Here is an 18,380-nt window from a genome sequence, read left to right as displayed (position 1 = left end):
TTGATCTCATACATGTCATTCTTTGACTTTCTGGAAGAAAGAGGGCAGTGAAGATCATATATACTTTATCTGCACTGCTGGAGTGAAAACCTGAAATAATAAGAAAGATTTATTAAATTATTGGGGCTTTGCTGCGGTGGCAGAATTCAGTACAAAAAAGAAAAGAAGAGAGAATAAAAGGAAATAATCTTCTCTTGTCTATTGTTCTGCAGATATTGAAGTTGTTAGGTTTTTATAGCTCTCCTTTTTGTATGATCAGGAGATTTCATGTACAACTCAAGTTGTGAACACAATACACTATACACATTGAAGTTAATGTTTATCATAGTCATTATGACTAATATTTACTTTGAAGTTAGTAATTTCTGGATAAATTATTCAGAAATACATTTATTGTAGAAGGACTAATAGAGTGTTTTCTACTGATCTTCTCACTGCTTGACAGCAAAGCATTCAATCTTTGTCCATTCCACTGTATTTTTTCAGATCAGATCTTTCCAGACAAGCATTTTCCTCAACAATTAGTTGAAAGATGTTCTAATCAGTCAGATCTTTAGGGATGCAAATGTAATGACCCTAAATATTAGTTTACATTGCTTAGTTATAGGTAAGCCATTAATATCCCTAAGGACTTCATACTAAATGTTGACACAAGGAGCTGACAAGGCCATTCCACTTAAGGAATAACTTTACAGAACATGATGGGTTTGTTTTTTTTTTTGCGGTACTGTTTATTTAGTGACACATAAATACTACAAAAAAGTATTCCTTAAAAATGGTATAGTAAAAGTGAGGAACAATACAATTTACGGAGCTTTCTATTGTGTTTTTGTTCTGTTGCAGCCAAGGACCTCTGTATAATAATAAAAGCCCCAGTTTTCGATACTGTTAGGTCTATTCCAGAAAACTGTCCAGAAAAAAACTAACCTGCCCAAGTTGTGAGCTGTGAGCTTGCATTCCATGTGGGTTACATTTGTTGATTATTCTTTGTCTTTAATTTGCTCTGTAGTATCTCCATTTATATACCTGGAGTTACACTGATGTAAAACAGAAGATGGATTCATTGTATTAAACCTCAGTTAAGAAGCTTGGATTGTACTTATGTTGACCGATGGAACAATTCTAGTTTTTTCTTCCTTGGATTAAGGCCTTAAAGCCTCAAAAATTCAGGAGTTGCAGTGAAAAACAAGTTGCCTTTATAAGAAAGAAAAGTTTATTTTTCTTCCCTCCACCTCAACCTTTATGTGTTACAGTTCAATTAAGAAACTGAAGAAAAGTGAAATCAGTGAAAATCAGAGAGATCAGTGAGAGAGAATCAGTGATTCTCTCAATCAGAGAGAGAATCAGTAAAAGCTGATTTTGCAGTAATCAGGTGTTTTGCATTCACAAAATTTTTGCTGTGTAGCCAACTATAAGATAATGGGATTTATCAAATTTTAGATCCTACCATGTCTAAAAACAACCTTAATGTATGTAAATAGTTCTAGGTCTGAGATGGCTGAAAGAATTCTGACAGTTTTTCTTTGGTATGGTTGGAGTTGAATAAAGACACCAAATGGCAGAGTTTATCATAGGTGCAAATAGAATAAAAACATCTGCAGTGCTTCTTGAGGGCCAGGGAATGATCACATAATTTACTGCAAAACTGCCTCTTGGTGGTGTATAAAGCAAACCGCAGGAATCAGAGGTACCCGCTGGGTTTTACACAGAGATGGGCAGGTTTTGGACTGTGCAATAAAGGGTCAGACTAGAGGATTATTACTGTTATTGTAGGAAAATTATTTGTTTCCTATGGCCTCCCAGAAGGAGTAATGTCAGACAAACCTCTATAGTTTATTTCAAAGGAATTTGTGGCAATTATTAAACTGACATATAGGATCTTGTAACTGCCAAGTTTCAAATGAGCAACAGAATGAAAATTTGGCTGTAACAAAAAGCAATAATTTTTTTTTAAGGAAAAGACTGTAAACTTGGATTTTGAAGCTTAGCTGAAAAGCAACAAGAATACTGTCCCAGGAAAAGGCATAATCATAGAATCATAGAATAACCATGTTGGAAGAGACCCACTGGATTGAGTCCAACCATTCCTATCAATCACTAAACCATGTCCCTCAGCACCTCATCCACCTGTCCCTTAAACCCCTCCAGGGAAGGTGACTCAACCCCCTCCCTGGGCAGCCTCTGCCAGTGCCCAATGACCCTTTCTGTGAAAAACTTATTCCTTATGTCCAGCCTAAACCTCCGTTGGTGGAGCCTGAGGCCATTCCCTCTTGTTCTGTCCCCTGTCACGTGGAAGAAGAGCCCAGCTCCCTCCTCTCCACAACCTCCTTTCAGGTAGTTGTAGAGAGCAATGAGGTCTCCCCTCAGCCTCCTCTTCTCCAGGCTAAACACCCCCAGCTCCCTCAGCCGCTCCTCATAAGGCCTGTTCTCCAGCCCCTTCACCAGCTTCGTTGCTCTTCTCTGGACTGTAATGGAATATAAATCTTATCTGCTGACCCTATTCTTAACCAAAGCATTGACTACTAATATTTCATACATTGCCTTGGATGTCTTGACTGTACTTGAAGTACCACTTTGTAGAATATGGCATACAAATTAGCTTGGGATGACAACATAGGAGTTTGCTGTGTGTGGCAGGCTTAGGCAAGCTCTAGAATTCTTTAATAGCTATTCCAAAGGTGGAAATTTGGAATCATTCTTTACTGCACCTGTTTTTATCTGAGATACCAATGAAAGGATGCTTGTAATTTTTGTAAGTATTTAGCAAGAAGATGACATTAAAAACAAAAAAACAGCAAAATGAACAACAAAGCAATAAAACACAGTGTTTGAGAGAAAACCATTTCAGTGCTACAATAGGAAGTTAAAAAACTCATATTGCAAGTTTCTCCTTCTGTTTGGATGGGAAAAAAAGCTTCCATTTATCAGAGACAAAGTAGTTAACCAAGTTAAAGACTAATAAGTAGATAAACATTCAAAAAAGCTTTAAACTGCTCTAAGTAATCCTATAACCTGTTATACAGGCTTTAGCATGTGTATTTACAGTTCATTAGGCATCTGCAATTTCTGCAGCGACCCTTGTATATTGTTCTGTATAATCACTTATTTAAACAACTGGCTTTTGAAGAAACATGTATAAGTCGTACTTCACTGTGATCACGGCTGATATTTTGCTATTGGATTACACAAGTTTTAGGATGAAAGGATTTGACTTGCAGCAGTTCTTCCTGCCAATAGTTTTGTTATATTTTAGACTATGAAAACAGAAAAATTGTGGCAGATTGTTTTCAGTATTTATGAATTAAGAGATAACGAGACAATTCTCTTTCATTTCATATACTATTGCGGACATTAGCTTTTAGCAGAATACTATGTGGAAGTTGTTTCTTCTATCTGTTTTAATTCAGAGCAAGGACAAAAGGTCACTTCAGAAGCTTACTAGAGACACTGAAGGTCTTTTTGCATGTGATATTGATTCACCTGCCTGTTTCTGTGTTCAGCTGATGCCTGTAATTTGTATTGGAATTCAAAAAAATCTGAAAAGGTGCATTTAGCCCAAGGCTAAATTCCTGTGTATGGTGAATTTCTCTATGAATATGAAAGGAAGAAGAGAAGAATTCAGAAAAAGGGAATATTGCATTGTGCCTATAGCAGTTTATTTTTTCTGAGTTCTTCTCTGTTACCTACAATGGGTTTTCTTTTTCCGAAAGTGAAACAGAACCCATTTTTCACCTTTTGAAATAAAGTATTTTATATGTAATAGATTCTACTGCCTGCTCTCCATGCCTTTTTACATGAGTTGTTTCTTATAGTAAAGACTGTGCATAGAAGCAGCTATGACTAATCTTGTCTAAGAACATCTGTGTGATATAAGTATGCATATATGCATAAAGAATTGTCTTTTATTTGCATATATTTACATATAATAATACTTGTTTACAGTACAGAGATATTGTTCTATGCATACATTATTATGCTTATATGATAATGTTTGCTTAATCAGTGAGTAGCTTTATTGTTGTTAAGTTTTTCCTTCCGATGTCATAGAGAATACAACCTTCTAGTTTAAAATACATGGTTCTTGATGCCACTTTCATTCATAATGAGAGTAGGTTTACATATGTACTAACCAAGAATGGATGGTTTTAAAACTAAAACTATCTTTATATCGAATTATATTTGTGTACAGGAAGATGGAACTACTTCACAGTTCAAGTGTGATACCATATCTGATGAGAAGACAGTCTCTCTCTTAGTATCATGGTATTTAACAAATTGCATGATGCTTTTGTAATAGCTAGTAGAGAAGCTGTCAAATAATAATCTCAGTTAATAAGCCCTCCATAAGTTGAATCAATTGGCAATGTAAACCTAATTTCTGTACTTTATCTACTTTATACTTGGTTTTATACTACGTTTGTGATTTGATGAATACAACAGCTAAAGTAGCTGTTCAAAATAATTTAATGTATAATGATTGCTTGTTCTGTTTTGTTGTTTTACAGCTCCCTCAGGCTCAAAAGGTAAAATATTTTAATCAAATCTTGGTCATTCAAAGTAGTCACCAGTCCTTCATGTTCCCATGGTGTTGTGAGTACGGTACAGTAGCGATCAGTGAAACAGTTCCCTGTAATGGGGGCTCTGGAGTGGAGCAGTGAGGACAGCTGACAGCGAGCTATTTTAACATGCTAGGGATGTAGTAGCCCATAATTTTAAAAGAACAGGTAGGCTGCTTCTTTATGAATAATTTGAAGTAATAGTAACAATTAAAAGAAAATCACTATGATACTCCATATGAAACATCTCTGGATCATCTTATCTATATTGTAGAGACTGCAGAGCTGGACGTATGGCTGATACCCTTTCACTGCTCCCCACTGTATCTATCAACACACCTTTGAATACATCCAACATTTAAATTCTTTTATAGGTTCTATACAGTTTTCATACAATATGTTGTTGCCTTTAAACAACTTCTACATCGATATGGTACGTTACCGGAGTCACCACTGCACATCGTGATAGCACAGCGATTGTGGCAAACTCGAAGAATTGCTTAATTCCTGTTGCATCATCCTTGTATATTTAACAAATATAATTAAAACTTCCATAAACCAGAAAATCTAGGTGCTGGTTTGTAGTGAAAAATCTTGCAATGAAAAAATGAATGGGATACACTGGTAAATAGTAATACTCAGTCATCAAAGTCATTGTGCTAAGTAAAGCAACTTTAATAAGAAACATAGCAGCTAATTAGTTAAACATCACTGTTATTAACAGTCTTGGATGATAATCAAAGTTCATTTTTTAAGGAAAGCTATAAGTTAAGTGCCCTTCATTGAAGAGCTTTTAGCAAATGATGAGGGCATCCACAGAACTCAAAACTTTAAAACAGTTAATTAATGTATGTCATCCACTTTTTAGTTTTAAAAGCAAGAAATATGAGCATGACAGCTTTTATGATGCTATGTATACTTGCAATTTCCTTCATTGGAAATTCTATTTCAAATCTGCAGGTAATATGCTACTTTGTGACACTAGACTATGTCCATAGTTTGCTTTTGTGTTTTGATAGTTGTGACATGGTAACAAAAATTGTTGCTTATTTTTTATTTCTTCTGGAAATAGATAATTTGAAGAAATATTTTGTTTACAGCTTCCTTGAAAATCAGAAGGACTAAAAGACCTTGGCTTTTTAAGGTTCATCTGCTTGTGTAAAAGTTTATGCCAAATGCTTCTCCTTAGGAGTTTGCAGAAAGAAGAGACAGAGTGAGATTATAATATGCAGAAAGATAGATATAACCAGTCAGGCTGTTTACCAGGTTGTCATGTGATGCTGTATTATATGTTCTGATGTCCACCATTCTGAGCTATTAAATAATGTCCTGGTACAAATTATTCAAGTTAGAGGTTAGTGAAAAAGCACATGATTTTCATGGACAGTCAAAAATGCCAATTTTCAGTGTGTTTACCCCTTGAGCAAACTAATGCAGAACGAAAGCCACATATTTTGTATTTCTATGCACGTCTAGCCAAGTGTAGAGTACTTGAATGCAGAGAAAGAGGAGAGGGGTGGAAAGAAAGGAATGGGACAGGGAACAAGTACAGATACAAATAATCCACAAGGGGTTTTGATCACTTCAGGTAAGAAATAAGCCTTTTCAGAAACATAGCTTGATAGTTTATGAAGAAAACAAGAGAATCTCTTGCTGTCTGCAAGGTGAAGGGAAGCCGCACAGGGCTGATGGACCTTTATGAATGACTTGGTTGCTCGTATCCATGTTTTGCCATATGGTGTCTGAACTTGTACTCTATTTTTGTTGGAATCTACGTATCATCTTGCGAATGTTTTCTCTATAAACATTTTAAACAGTCATGTCTCTATAAACATGTTCACTTTAATCTCTGAGTGATCTGAAAGAAAAATATGGCATCCAAGTTTACCTTTACTATTTTATATCCGTTATAAATACATGGTCATCTTGATGAAATGTGTTGTCTTTTATGTGAAACATTTTGCCTACAATCTTCTCAGTGTTTAGTCAGTGTTCTGTGGTGAATAGCAATTGATTTTAAAGACCTGTAGGTTCTCAACTGTCTACAACAGTTTAATAACATTTAAAAGCTGTTACTGTTATGCTAGCTGCTCTAAATCAAATTGTTGCAAATTTGAGTTGGAGTGCAGTTGAGATGAAGTTTGAGGAGTTTAAAGTGGATGTCTGTTGCAGATTGATCTTTGTCTTAAAAAGATCTTCGTGATGTACCCTATATTTAAAATTGAAAATACCACAAAACCAGAAAAAAACCCTACCATAATTTCAGGTGATAGAGATGCTGATTTAATACGGCTATGTAGCTTTCAGAAGAAAATACATCTAGGAAGAGTTAATGTATCTAAAAGAAAGAACCACTATCCAGACACATGAAAGAAATTCTATATGTTCTCTACGTTGCTTTTCTCCATGTTTTTAGGTAACCATCCCACAGGGCTGTGAAAGTAGTAATAAAACTAATAGCTCCAGTTTACCTATTCTCAGGCTTTTTCAGTTTGGCTTCAGAAATTACTTTTATCTTTGAAACACTTTGGAAAAGCAGCTTTTGTATTCATCGCTGAGCAAAAGCTATTCTTCCTTAATAGCTCAAAAAAGGTATTTAGTTTACTAGTAGGAAGGCTTACTTGCTTTCTTGAGTAAACACAGCAGGATTTGAAATCTGCTGTCCTACTCCTGCTGTGATGTTTTGTTCTACTTAGCTTGTGTAAAGAGGTAGGAATGAATAAATTAGGCACACAAATGAGAAGCACAAAGTTGTGTTTAGGAACATTTAGGGAAGTTTTTTTTTTTATTATTTTCTCATGAATGGAATCATATTTCCTCCATATAGAAAATGTTTTGATGATATATGTTGCCCAAAAGTTCCTGACAGCTTTCTTCTCTCTTTCTGTGTTATCCCTTAACTTCTGTAAGTAGTGCTTTGCCCTCCTTTTATCTTGATGCTATCATCCTTCAGCCATTTGGGAGCATCATTTATCATTCCCTTCATCACTTACCTTCTTATACTTTGAAGTGTTGAATTAACTGTCACTGGGAATAGAAAACAGAAAATTTGCAAAGCTGATATTTCATTGAAGTGCATGACTAGTGATTTTAGCATTTTTATAAAATTATAGGAGGTAATTTGGAACTACTGAAGTACAAAATAATCATGAAGTAAACATCTTGACCCTGATTTAGCATTCCTTTGGATCTCTTTCCTGCTGATGAGAGGCTATTGTCTTTCAGTTTCTAATATAGTTTTTCCTGTATATGTGTTTCTGGAGTAAATCTGGAGCCTGCTTTAATGTTTATCCTGGGAGATGGATGTTAGATGTGAGGATAAACTCTTTGGTTTGTATGCTCCATGTGAGGAGTAAGTGGATGCTTGTTTATTTGTTGTTTCTGGAGGTTTTTTGGGGGGTTGTTTGAGGCGTGGAGGGGATAATCCTGTACAGCAAGGAGTTAAGGACAAAACTGTGTCAGTTTAATTTAATTCTAAAAGGAGTTTTTGTTCCAGTTGTAAAACTATTACCGCTCTGTGACTTTCTTAGAGAGTAAGTTCTGTTTCTTTATTTTAAACAGCCAAGAGCCACTTAGCCTGGGAATGCATTTTTCCTCATTCTTGAGATGATTTTAAAGGTTAATTGTTGTTTGCTAAGCATTTTATCAAACTGAGTGTCCATGGCCCTCATGTAGATTCCTGCCTAAAACTGCTACCACTAGGTCTTTTCATTAGAACAGCTTTCTGGAGCAAAGCACTAATGTTCTCTCTTTCATTCATCATTTTAGACTGTAGATAACTTACAAAGTCCTGGGATCTAGTTAAAAGCTCTGTGTTTTTCTTTGGGGGGGGTCTAGTTTTAGTTTTTCTTGCCAATGTCATCCAAAGCAGCCCTGCAATTCTGAGACAAAACATGGTGGTGCAAGTTGGAAAACTATAAGAACTTACTATTTTGCAATATTATTAGATGAACATGCTGAAAAATGAATATTCCATAACAATATAATTCATCCAAAATTCAAATGAACTGAACTCAAGCATTGAAATACATGTATTCTTACTCTACCATTGTAATTCTGTGTTTTAGAGAGACCCAGGAATAATAACAGTTAAACTGCTGTGTTTATTTGAGGATATCTTTTCAGACTTGAAGGAATAAGAAACATCTGAGGGGCTGTACAGCTCAGTAGCCTCCTATAAGCATTTATACCCATATGCATGAATGCACACACATTTAATATTTCACTGAACTGAATTCCCATGAATTTTTATTGCACTAATTCAACATTTTTGTAGGTTCATTATCCAGTCAAACATTGTCAAGTCACTGCCATTTCATATCCCTTCGAAGCTAAAGTTGCCTTGTATTTTCCTTGTAATGGTGGTTCTGCTTAAATGGTGGCAGAGCTCTGGTAAATATTCCCAGAATCACCTGACAGAAGAGGTCTACTAGTTTTACTCACGAGGTAAAAGAGATGGGAATACCTTCTGCTAAAAGCATGAAGGAATGAAAATGAGTCAATGAAGATCTTGAGTGGATGCTCAGCTCAGGAGGAGATTAAATTGAGGTTTGTTTTGTTGCTTTTGGTTTATTAATAAACCCTAGAGGGAATTATGTTATTGTGAATTTATGTTCTTAGAAAAAGATGACATTTGTAATGTATTCAAAGAACTAGAACTAAATCAGAAATCAACAGCTCAACTGAAACATAGAAAATGGAAGAATTTTTGAAATAGCTGGTGGAACTACAGCTGCTGCAATATGAAAACTTAATTGTACACTAGCAGTACTGAAAAAGACATGCTCCTTCAGCACAGGGAGGAGGCATTTTCTCTAGTTTTCAGAGGAGAAACTTGAATATGAAAAAATAACTTACTGCAAAGGAACGCTGCCTGTGAACACATGGTTTGCCTGAGTTTAGGGGTAACGGTATGTATTGTGCCTTTGCCACTGCCGGGCTGTAATGAGCCTTCATGTTGCTTTTACATTACTGTGGAGAATTTATTCTGGATCAAACCACTAGCGTAGACAGCAGAAGCCAATCTAATCTCATACATTCTTGGGGACTCCCAGACACATCCACTGGTCCTATCCTGTCTGAGAAATAGGCAGGCCAATACTGGTCAATAGATTAGTCTGAGCAGTAGAACAGTGAAGACTGCTGAGATATGAGAGAAATGAATTTAGAGAGGAAGCACAGACTGATTGTGTTTATGAAGGAAAGTGCCTTCGCGTGTGAACTGACATCAACAATCTGTGTTTCTTCTCATGAAGGAATCTTCCTGATTAATTAAGGGAGATGCTGAAAACAGCACTCATCAACTGCAGTCATTAATCAAAATGAATCAGCTGGAGAATAACTTAATTGTATTGGAACAGAAGAAACTGAACTATTCTGCAGGTCTTTTTTTTCTTCCCCTAAACAGTGACAACTGTGTTTTAAGCGGCAGCCTACTTCCACATATTACATTACATGCTTGCAAAATAAAACATTCCAATATTGGGACGATTAAACAGTTTCTTGATTAAAATGTCTTTGAAGAATTCCTGTGATAAGGTCCACTCAGTGTTTTGTTTTGAAATGCATAAGGCTCACGTGAGCAGTGCTAGTTTGGCTTTGGAAAAAGCAGGAACTTCTTGCTGTTCTATAGGGAATAAATAACAGAGTAAGGAAAATCTGAAAGAACAGGCACTTAGTGCGGTACTGCATATAATCAGAGTTCGGTATTGTTTAGCATGAAGATGACTAACACTGCAAGAGCAGAGGCTTGCTGATGCCAGACATTTAAGATGGTTAGTAGTTTTATACATACATATCTAAATAATTGTGGGAAAATATATGTAAATATGAATAAATATTTATTCTATAAATATAAATAAATAATACAGGCCTGACACATTTGCCTTTTTTTAAGGAGTTACTCTCTAAGAAAGTAACTTTGTACCTGTAATACCTTTTTAAAAAAACATTTTTATTTTTCTGTCCAAAATTTTTTTTGATCCTTACTTTTATATTCTCATTTCATTTTCATTTGGCTAGTTATTAATTTGATGACTGAAACGTCTTACAATGCCTTAACCAATGCTCTTGAATACTTACCTTTTTTTTTTTTTGGATAAGTTTCCTTCTGTTTCCATTAACCCAAAACTAAGAATTTGAAGAAACTGGAATTTACATCCACTTCTGAAAACAGGAAGTACTTTCTTCAAAACTTGCAAGGGACTTTATCAAGCTTGTTTATGCAGACACACTTAAGTACAACAGGACTCCTAGAAAGGCAACAACAATTAAGAGCTGTCTAGAATTTTCAGAGTCCTAATGAAATTAGGTGCCCAAGTCCTAGCAGAGGTCAATGGCATTTGGAAACTAAACTTTCTGAAGAACATTTGAAAATATCATCCCTAGGAAAAAGCAGCAATATCCAACAAAACCATGATTTGAGACTATTTTTGTACTATTCTACTAATTTTTATTTGATTCCATCTTATACCCTGCAGGATGTTGTACTGAATCTGGGAAGTGTTTAGATGCACTTGAATGCTGCTGCTTATGTTGTTTAATTTTACAGCAAAAAATACTGAGCTATAAAATGTTTTGAAAGGCACTTCAAAGCACATACCTTTTCCTTAGTTCACATCTGTTGGTAGCCTCAAGTGTTGAGCTTGCCAGTGGAATTTTTATTTTCCTGGATTGCTGTGGACGAAGCAGTTTTTGCTTCCTTGCCTTTTTCTTGGTATTATGTAACCCTGGAAGGAAATAAAAACACAGTAATTGATATGCTGCTAAATAGGTGAGAGGCAGGGCTTTAATGTCAGACAGAGCCTATGTGTGTTAACTAATATTGTGCTGCAGGTAAAGAATAAGCTTAGGCACCAGGGATATAAAAATTGAAGGAACAGGAAGAAACTTAATTTGTTAATGCTTAGACTGATGTGTAACGAAAGAGGCATTATTAACCATTGGAATCACCGCCCCCAGTGGAGGGGAAAAAAAGAAATAGAGGCTTTTCTTTGAGAACAGAACGAGAATGCAAAACAGTGTTAAAGAATTGGGAATTATTAGTAGCTCTGCATATATATTTAGATGAGGTTCAATTGTTTGGATGAGCTTTGGTCCAAATTAATTCTTACGTGTGAACACAGTTGGTCTGCCAGTTACATTTTGTTTCAGCAGAAGCCATATATGTAACAAACATAACGTGTGAACGTTTTTGGTCGAATCTTACTCCTTGTTTCCCATGAACCCTGTTATCCCCCAGAAGACATAGGGGTTAGTAAGGATGGACTAAGTGAGCTTAGCATGTGGCTTTAAACAGTTTTGAATCATCAGACTGTGGGGAATTATTATGCTAGATGAAGCATACCTTTGTAAAAATGGCAGTAACCACTAGTATTAGTTACTTATATTAGATAATCCTAAGAGACTGGAAGGACAAAATTGGATAAGGTACAGCCTATTTAGAGATTGAATTCACAGTACTTCACATTTCAGTCATTCCCAAGGACCCCTTCACTGTATGTAACTAGGAACCATCCATCTGGTGATGTTATTGCATTATATTAGGATAAGTATAGTTCTCTATATTTGCCAAAAGCACTAAAAAACCCCAAAGTTATCTCTTGCCTGGTTTAGAACCATGCCTTTTGTGCTGATATGTATTTATATATCTTGTTCCTTGTTTTCTGTGAGAAATATTTGACTACGGTATTTTCTTTTTCACACGCCTACATATTCTTTTCTGAGCCTAGGACTTTGCGATGTCCAGTTGATGAGTTTGGGAGTTGTAAGGATTGTCTGCAAATAATAATTGAGTAACCAAAGAGCTTATTGCTAATTGCACAGTAAACTGAACTTTTACACTTAATACAGTCTTTCAGAGACTTTATGATTATAAATTGATTTTGTTATTCTGAGTCTGTGATAGTTAACATTTTTCATTAAGTGTTAACTTCTAACTATTTGCTGATGATTAAAAAAAATCCTAACTAGTCCTGTGGATATCAGTGATACTTGTTTGTTCTGAATGTAACTAATGTAAAATGAGGTTTTATCCAGTGATTAGAGAGCATATTTCTGTGGTTTTGGTTTTTTTTCCTCAGAATCACCAATTTTTCCAGTCACTCCTGTGAGCTGTTAGAGTTCTGCTATATGTAAAAAATTGTCAGACTTGCAAAGCAACAATGCAAAATACCTAGATCATGACTTCCTTTGCAATTCATTGATGGACTGCAGCATTAATTGTCGTAGCAGAAATACCCAGTGGCTGACATTCTACTATTTCAAAGTATTTCTGCCAAAATGTCATTGCCCAGGGAATAAAACTGTGCTCCTTCCCAGGAGATAATTCCTCACAATCTAGCAATTTTGGTGAAGCAAATACTGTAGCTTGAGTTGGTGACTCAGTGAAACATTGAAAATATGAGTCATCCATCATCCAGTTATTTGCTGACTCCACATATGGAATTGGCCAACAACCTGTTTATCTGCCAAGCAAACAAAAATCCAAACAGGCTGCGCTATAAGATTGTATTTCTATAGAAATGATTGCAGCAGCCAACCTTCAATGATACTTGCAGATATCATAATCACAGGGCAATCATTCCCTGCATGCTTCCATAGTTAGTTTTGAGAGTTAATGACCTGTTCTCTCAGAATTTCCCAGGAACTCCAGACTGTTGGGTTTTTTTTCTCCATTTAAAGAATTTCAAAATCCCTAAAGCTCTACTGACAGCCCCTTGGCTGGCATCCTATCCAATCAATTGTTTCTAGTAATCTCTTGAGAGGGAGTGGACTCGTAAAGTAATACTGTACTTGCTGATACTTGACAAATGCGTAATGTCAGAAAACAATAACCCTGGGCAATCATATAAAATCTCTAAACGCTCCAAGGTATCACTTCATAACCAGTAGAATACTTTTTCACTTCTTGGTGTAAGTGTATTTGGCACTATTGACTGTCATACCACAGAAGACTCCTCTCCATGCAAATCATGTCAGCATGCTTGACTCTGGCCAAGAAGAGTAAATTCTTCTGCTAGTTCAGCCATGTTAGACTTTCAAGTGCAACCTCTGAACTCTCAATGCTTTGCTGAGATTTTTTTTTTAATTTTTGATTGTTTTATTTAATAACTTACTCTTGCTTAATAGATGAAGGATTGTATCAGAGCTGGAAATATGTGTCCTTATTAAAAAGGAAAACAGTAAAAAAGGAAACCTAGTCATAGTTTCTACCTCATGTCCCTATTGATGCCTTATCATATCTAAACTTTCTTGATCCTAAACCCCATCTGTGTTCCTGTCTGATGTCTGCAAACATTCTTCCTCACCACAAGATACTGCCATGCTTCAGGAAAAATACTTGTTTAGGAAGCTGAAGCCCTCCTGAAGCTGACTGGGAGTTGCAAGATGTAATACTCTAGATTTTATTTGTCTGATTTACTATCATGGAAAATGCTTCATAAAATATCTTGGTCATAAGAAATTAAATATGGGGTATGCTGTGCTTTTAATTGTTGAGTAAGCCTCTTGAACTTTAAACATCTTCCCAAATCATGGGGACAGAAAGAGTTTAACAGTAACTCTCACCTTCCTGCTTGAGTTGTCTTTCATACGTAGATGCTGAAAATCTACAGGCACACAGAGCAGTGCTCGTCTTGAACATCAGTTCGCTTGTGCCTTATGGCAAAGATGTAGTCTGGCTAGAGGATACGAACAGTGAAGAGACCATAGTCTAAGCAACATCACTGTCCTGTGGCCAGCAATAAGCATTCTAGTTGTTTCTCTTGAACGGAACCGAGGTTGGGAGATGTGTTTTCTTCCTAAATCAAAGAAATATGTTGAAACCTGGTGTGCAGAATCAGCTACTGCTTCATTGCGACTTCTTTGTCCAGCAAACTGAAACTGGGATGAGCAAAGATGCTCCTGGGACCCCAGCTGGCTGTCATCCTTTCTGCCACTGTGTTAGCTGATGATATCTCAGTCTGGACCAGAAATAAAGTGCATGCAAGTCATGACCTCTTGCTCCTTGCTGGGAGAAAACAGCTTGAGGCAATGTTGGCAGAGCTGATGCTGGGAAAGATGTCGAACAGAGCTCCAGCTGCTTTGCTGCTGCACATGCTGCTTTCATAATCTGCATCTCAGCCCCCTCGTATCTGTCACGGGAGACAGCAATAGGGATGAAGATGAGGCATCTTTCCTGCAAATGCAGCTGGTGGGGTGGGCTTGAGATGGGCTGGGGCTGGGCTGCACTTGACCGCAAGTCAAACTACATAAGTGCCATTTAGATAAATTGCCTTATCTCATTTAAAACAACGAGAATGTAATTGAAAAATGCAATCACATGTCTGTAATTGTTCCTTAGTTCTTAGATATAATATTTCTTTTTCAATATAGCTTGCTGATGATCAGGGATTGGTGTTGATGACAACTGTTGCCATGCCAGTATTTAGTAAGCAAAATGAGACCGTAAGTACTCAGACTGTTTCTGTCGTGTTCATGGGGTGCTGACAGTGAAGCTGCTTTGAGGAACCTAATAAGATTTTAGCCCACTCTAAAAATTCTTATTTTCTTCTTATTTTGTCTGCAATAAGTATCTGTTCATCTGCATAAAAATGTGGACAAATAATTTCAAATAAATACACTCTAGAAACCACGGTAAAATAATGAAACCCTATGTTATGTCTAGGAGAAAACCTCAGATGATGATTGGCCTCAGGGTTTTCTTACTTCAATATTACCTTTTTACAGTACATAATCTATATAATTTTCTTCTTTGCACTGATATGCTGCTTCTTCATAGACTCAGAATTTAATAAGTCGTATACACATTATGTATATATCTGTTTATCTTTACTAATTTAACAGATTATTAAAAAAAATTACATGCAAGTTCCCCTTAATGCTTAATCTTTCTCTTTCGTTCAATGGCAAAAGAAATTTGGGAAGAAGGGAGTATCACATTTTTAACTGTAGGTTTTCATTAAAAAAATATTTTGCATGAGGAAATTTTCTGTTGAGGAACTAAAGCTATTAAAGGTTTCCATCCTTTTTTTTTTTGGGAATCATGCATAATATAGAAAGGAGCAATATTATTGATTAAATGGCTATTTGATCAGATGAGTTGTACCAGCCTCTCCTATTCTTACTTTTTAAACAATTTGTCTGCAGTCTGCTTGCTTTTGCCAACTAGCTGCAATGTGAAATGAGTGCTGAGAATGTTCATTATTGTGGTTCCGACTGCATCTTTTATTTTTCTTTTCAGAGATCTAAAGGGATTCTTCTGGGAGTAGTTGGCACAGATGTTCCAGTTAAAGAGCTTTTAAAAACTATTCCAAAGTACAAGGTAATACACAAATGATAATATGTCCTTTATACTCAGTATAATATCTATAATATAACATAATTTATTTAGCATGTTCATATTGTTTAGAGTGATGTAGTTCTATTATTTCACTCATTTTCTTCAGGAATTTTAGCTTTGTATTATATGATGGCTACATGATGTTGCCCTGAGATCAAGTGAAGGTTTTAATACCAAAATTAATACATGGCTTGATTTTCACATTATTGCAGTTTACGTTGTTCTGTAGAAGGTGATGTGAAGTATTACCTGTAATAAAATTAATGAATTACTCAACCACACGGTATAACCAGAATACCGCACAAAATAACGAGAAATTCATACTGAAAATTTGTATAAGTTTGTGCAGAAGCCATACAAAAATCTGTCTGTAACGTGACTTTAATCTTTCTGCCTGTGTATAGCACACAGTTCTATGTTCCAGATTAGTCTCCTTGAATTAAAGCAAGTGGCACATTTCAGGAACGTGAACAAGTTCCTGCCTAACCTTCTCTCCTACACAGTACTTGCTAGATTGTTCCCTCTACATAGTTTTCCAAAGTCAGAGACAACTCTACTATAAAATTATTGAAAATTAATTATCAAAATACTTTTTAAACTTTTATGCACTTCATCAATTGTGAAACGTTCGTAACTCAATAAAAGTAGGTTTCAGGCAAATGCAAAGTTATAATTACTTTTAGATTTGATGCAATAAGTATTCCACTGCTTCTCTATAGAATAACAGAATAGTTTGGGTTGAGAGCCTGGCTGTGCATGGCTGGATAGTGAAGACCTTAACATATAAATATTATTCAGAATTACTCTGTAAGATTTGGATATAGTCTGAATACAAGAACCTAGAGAGAGTGTGGGGCCTGAATAACATATTGCAGCAGAGTTAGAATGATTCAGAAAAGAAGAAGATAGGCAGGAAAATTGAAATTTCTGGGTTTGTCGGGTGATATTATATTTTTTAAGACTTGGTTTTCTGTAGAACTAATATATGATCCTCTTTCTCAATATTAGACTTTTTATTTGAAGGTACATTTTATATTGCAGGATTATTAGAGGAGGCACCAATATCATGCAATGCAAGTTAGGTTAGTGAAATCATTTGAGTTATAACTTCCAGTCTCACATACCATAAACATTTCAAACAGTAAAAAGACCATGCAATTCCAAGAGCATAATCACTCCTGGGACCCATTCCTGTAGAGGCAGCATGTGAAATAAAATTCACACAGGGATATAAAATGATTGGTTGGAAATAGAATTCTGCTGACCTGGAATTCTCTCAACTTGGATGAGGTGGATTTTATGCCGAGGAAGATGAATAATAACAATGAGCTATTTTCAGCAGTCATTATCTAGACTAAACTCCCCCAGATGTCAGTGGCAGTTTCTCCTGAATAAGGTAGGGTGGGATTTAGTAATACTTAGTTTTCATGTGGCATATTACAGCAGTTAGAGAAAGTTTTTTTCATTTCTGTCATTTAGAGACAGAGTTCAAGGTTTAAAATGGCAATACTGCTGTTAGTGGTAGTATCTCTCAAACGAAAGCATTTTAAGTGCGGAGAGCGTGCAGTTTCACATACTGCACAACACACAATAAAATGTGTTACTACCCTTGGAGCCTGGCTATGCTTTAAAAAGGCAAATATTTTTTTCCTGTGAAGTATACCACCCACATTTGTTTCTTTACCTGAGTTCCATTGCTTGGATGTCATTCTGCAGTTATCAACACAGACAATTATACTTGAGATCTGATATTTAGCCAACAGCTAGTCCGCATGTCATACTATAATAGGTAAAATATGTCCACCGTTATTATTTTGGTTATCCCTCCTTTATGAAGAGTTGCCAAGAACACATCACCTTCTATTACTTTCACTGAAGTTTATTGCTTTAGGAAAACCACTAATTTATGAAACAATCTTCTATATGGCAGGTACAGTTGACCATATACAATCACTCAGAGAGAGAAGCAGTATAAATCTACCTAGTATGTTTTCTCTATGACCTTGCTATAATATCATACTGTGGGTTATATCCAGAAAATTACAGAAGGAAACAGACTTGCCATCCTACTTGCCTCTTAGAAAAGATTCAGACTTGTTCATAGTACTTTATGCCAGACAAATTCCTAAGGACCCACTTCAGCAAAGCACCTAAGAATGTACTGAAGTAAGATAAAAAGGTTGTTAGTAGTGAGAAATGTAAAGCAAGTAAAGCAAGATAGTTCTGGAGTTTTGGGTTTGGTTTTGGTTTGTTGTTTTTTTGAAAATACTTCAGTGCCTCAAGATGATTAAATAAAGATATATAGGATATTTTATGCTACTTAAGAATTGGAAAAAAAAAAGAGTGAAGGCAACTGAAGCTAGACACACCTGGTAATATGCGTATTTACTGAATTCCTGCATCCCTTTGCTTTGGCACATGCTATGGTGTAAGCCACGTGCTGTGATGTGTCATATATCTGCGTATATCTAATTCACTTCAAA

General features: G+C 35.9%; 1 protein-coding gene across 6 annotated transcripts in view; it reads left to right on the top strand.

Moving 5' to 3' along the window:
• The window catches only part of CACNA2D3 (calcium voltage-gated channel auxiliary subunit alpha2delta 3), a 335,791-nt gene that overhangs the window by 228,363 nt on the left and 89,048 nt on the right, over positions 1-18,380 (top strand). For 5 of the 6 annotated variants that reach the window (XR_011338221.1, XR_011338220.1, XM_069866082.1 and 2 more), the window contains exons 14-16: positions 4,506-4,523; positions 14,931-15,002; positions 15,799-15,879. Coding sequence is in view for 4 of the 6 variants with exons in the window: in XM_069866082.1 (XP_069722183.1) it covers positions 4,506-4,523; positions 14,931-15,002; positions 15,799-15,879 (171 nt within the window). In the remaining 2 variants the exon portion in view is untranslated. The remainder of the gene's footprint in view (positions 1-4,505; positions 4,524-14,930; positions 15,003-15,798; positions 15,880-18,380) is intronic. The other variant, XM_069866081.1, reaches the window with a different exon arrangement.

The sequence above is a fragment of the Phaenicophaeus curvirostris genome, chromosome 11 (assembly GCF_032191515.1).
Source record: "Phaenicophaeus curvirostris isolate KB17595 chromosome 11, BPBGC_Pcur_1.0, whole genome shotgun sequence".
Lineage (NCBI taxonomy): Eukaryota > Metazoa > Chordata > Aves > Cuculiformes > Cuculidae > Phaenicophaeus > Phaenicophaeus curvirostris.
Note: the sequence above shows the minus strand (reverse complement) of the source record. Positions and strands in the feature narration are given on the sequence as shown.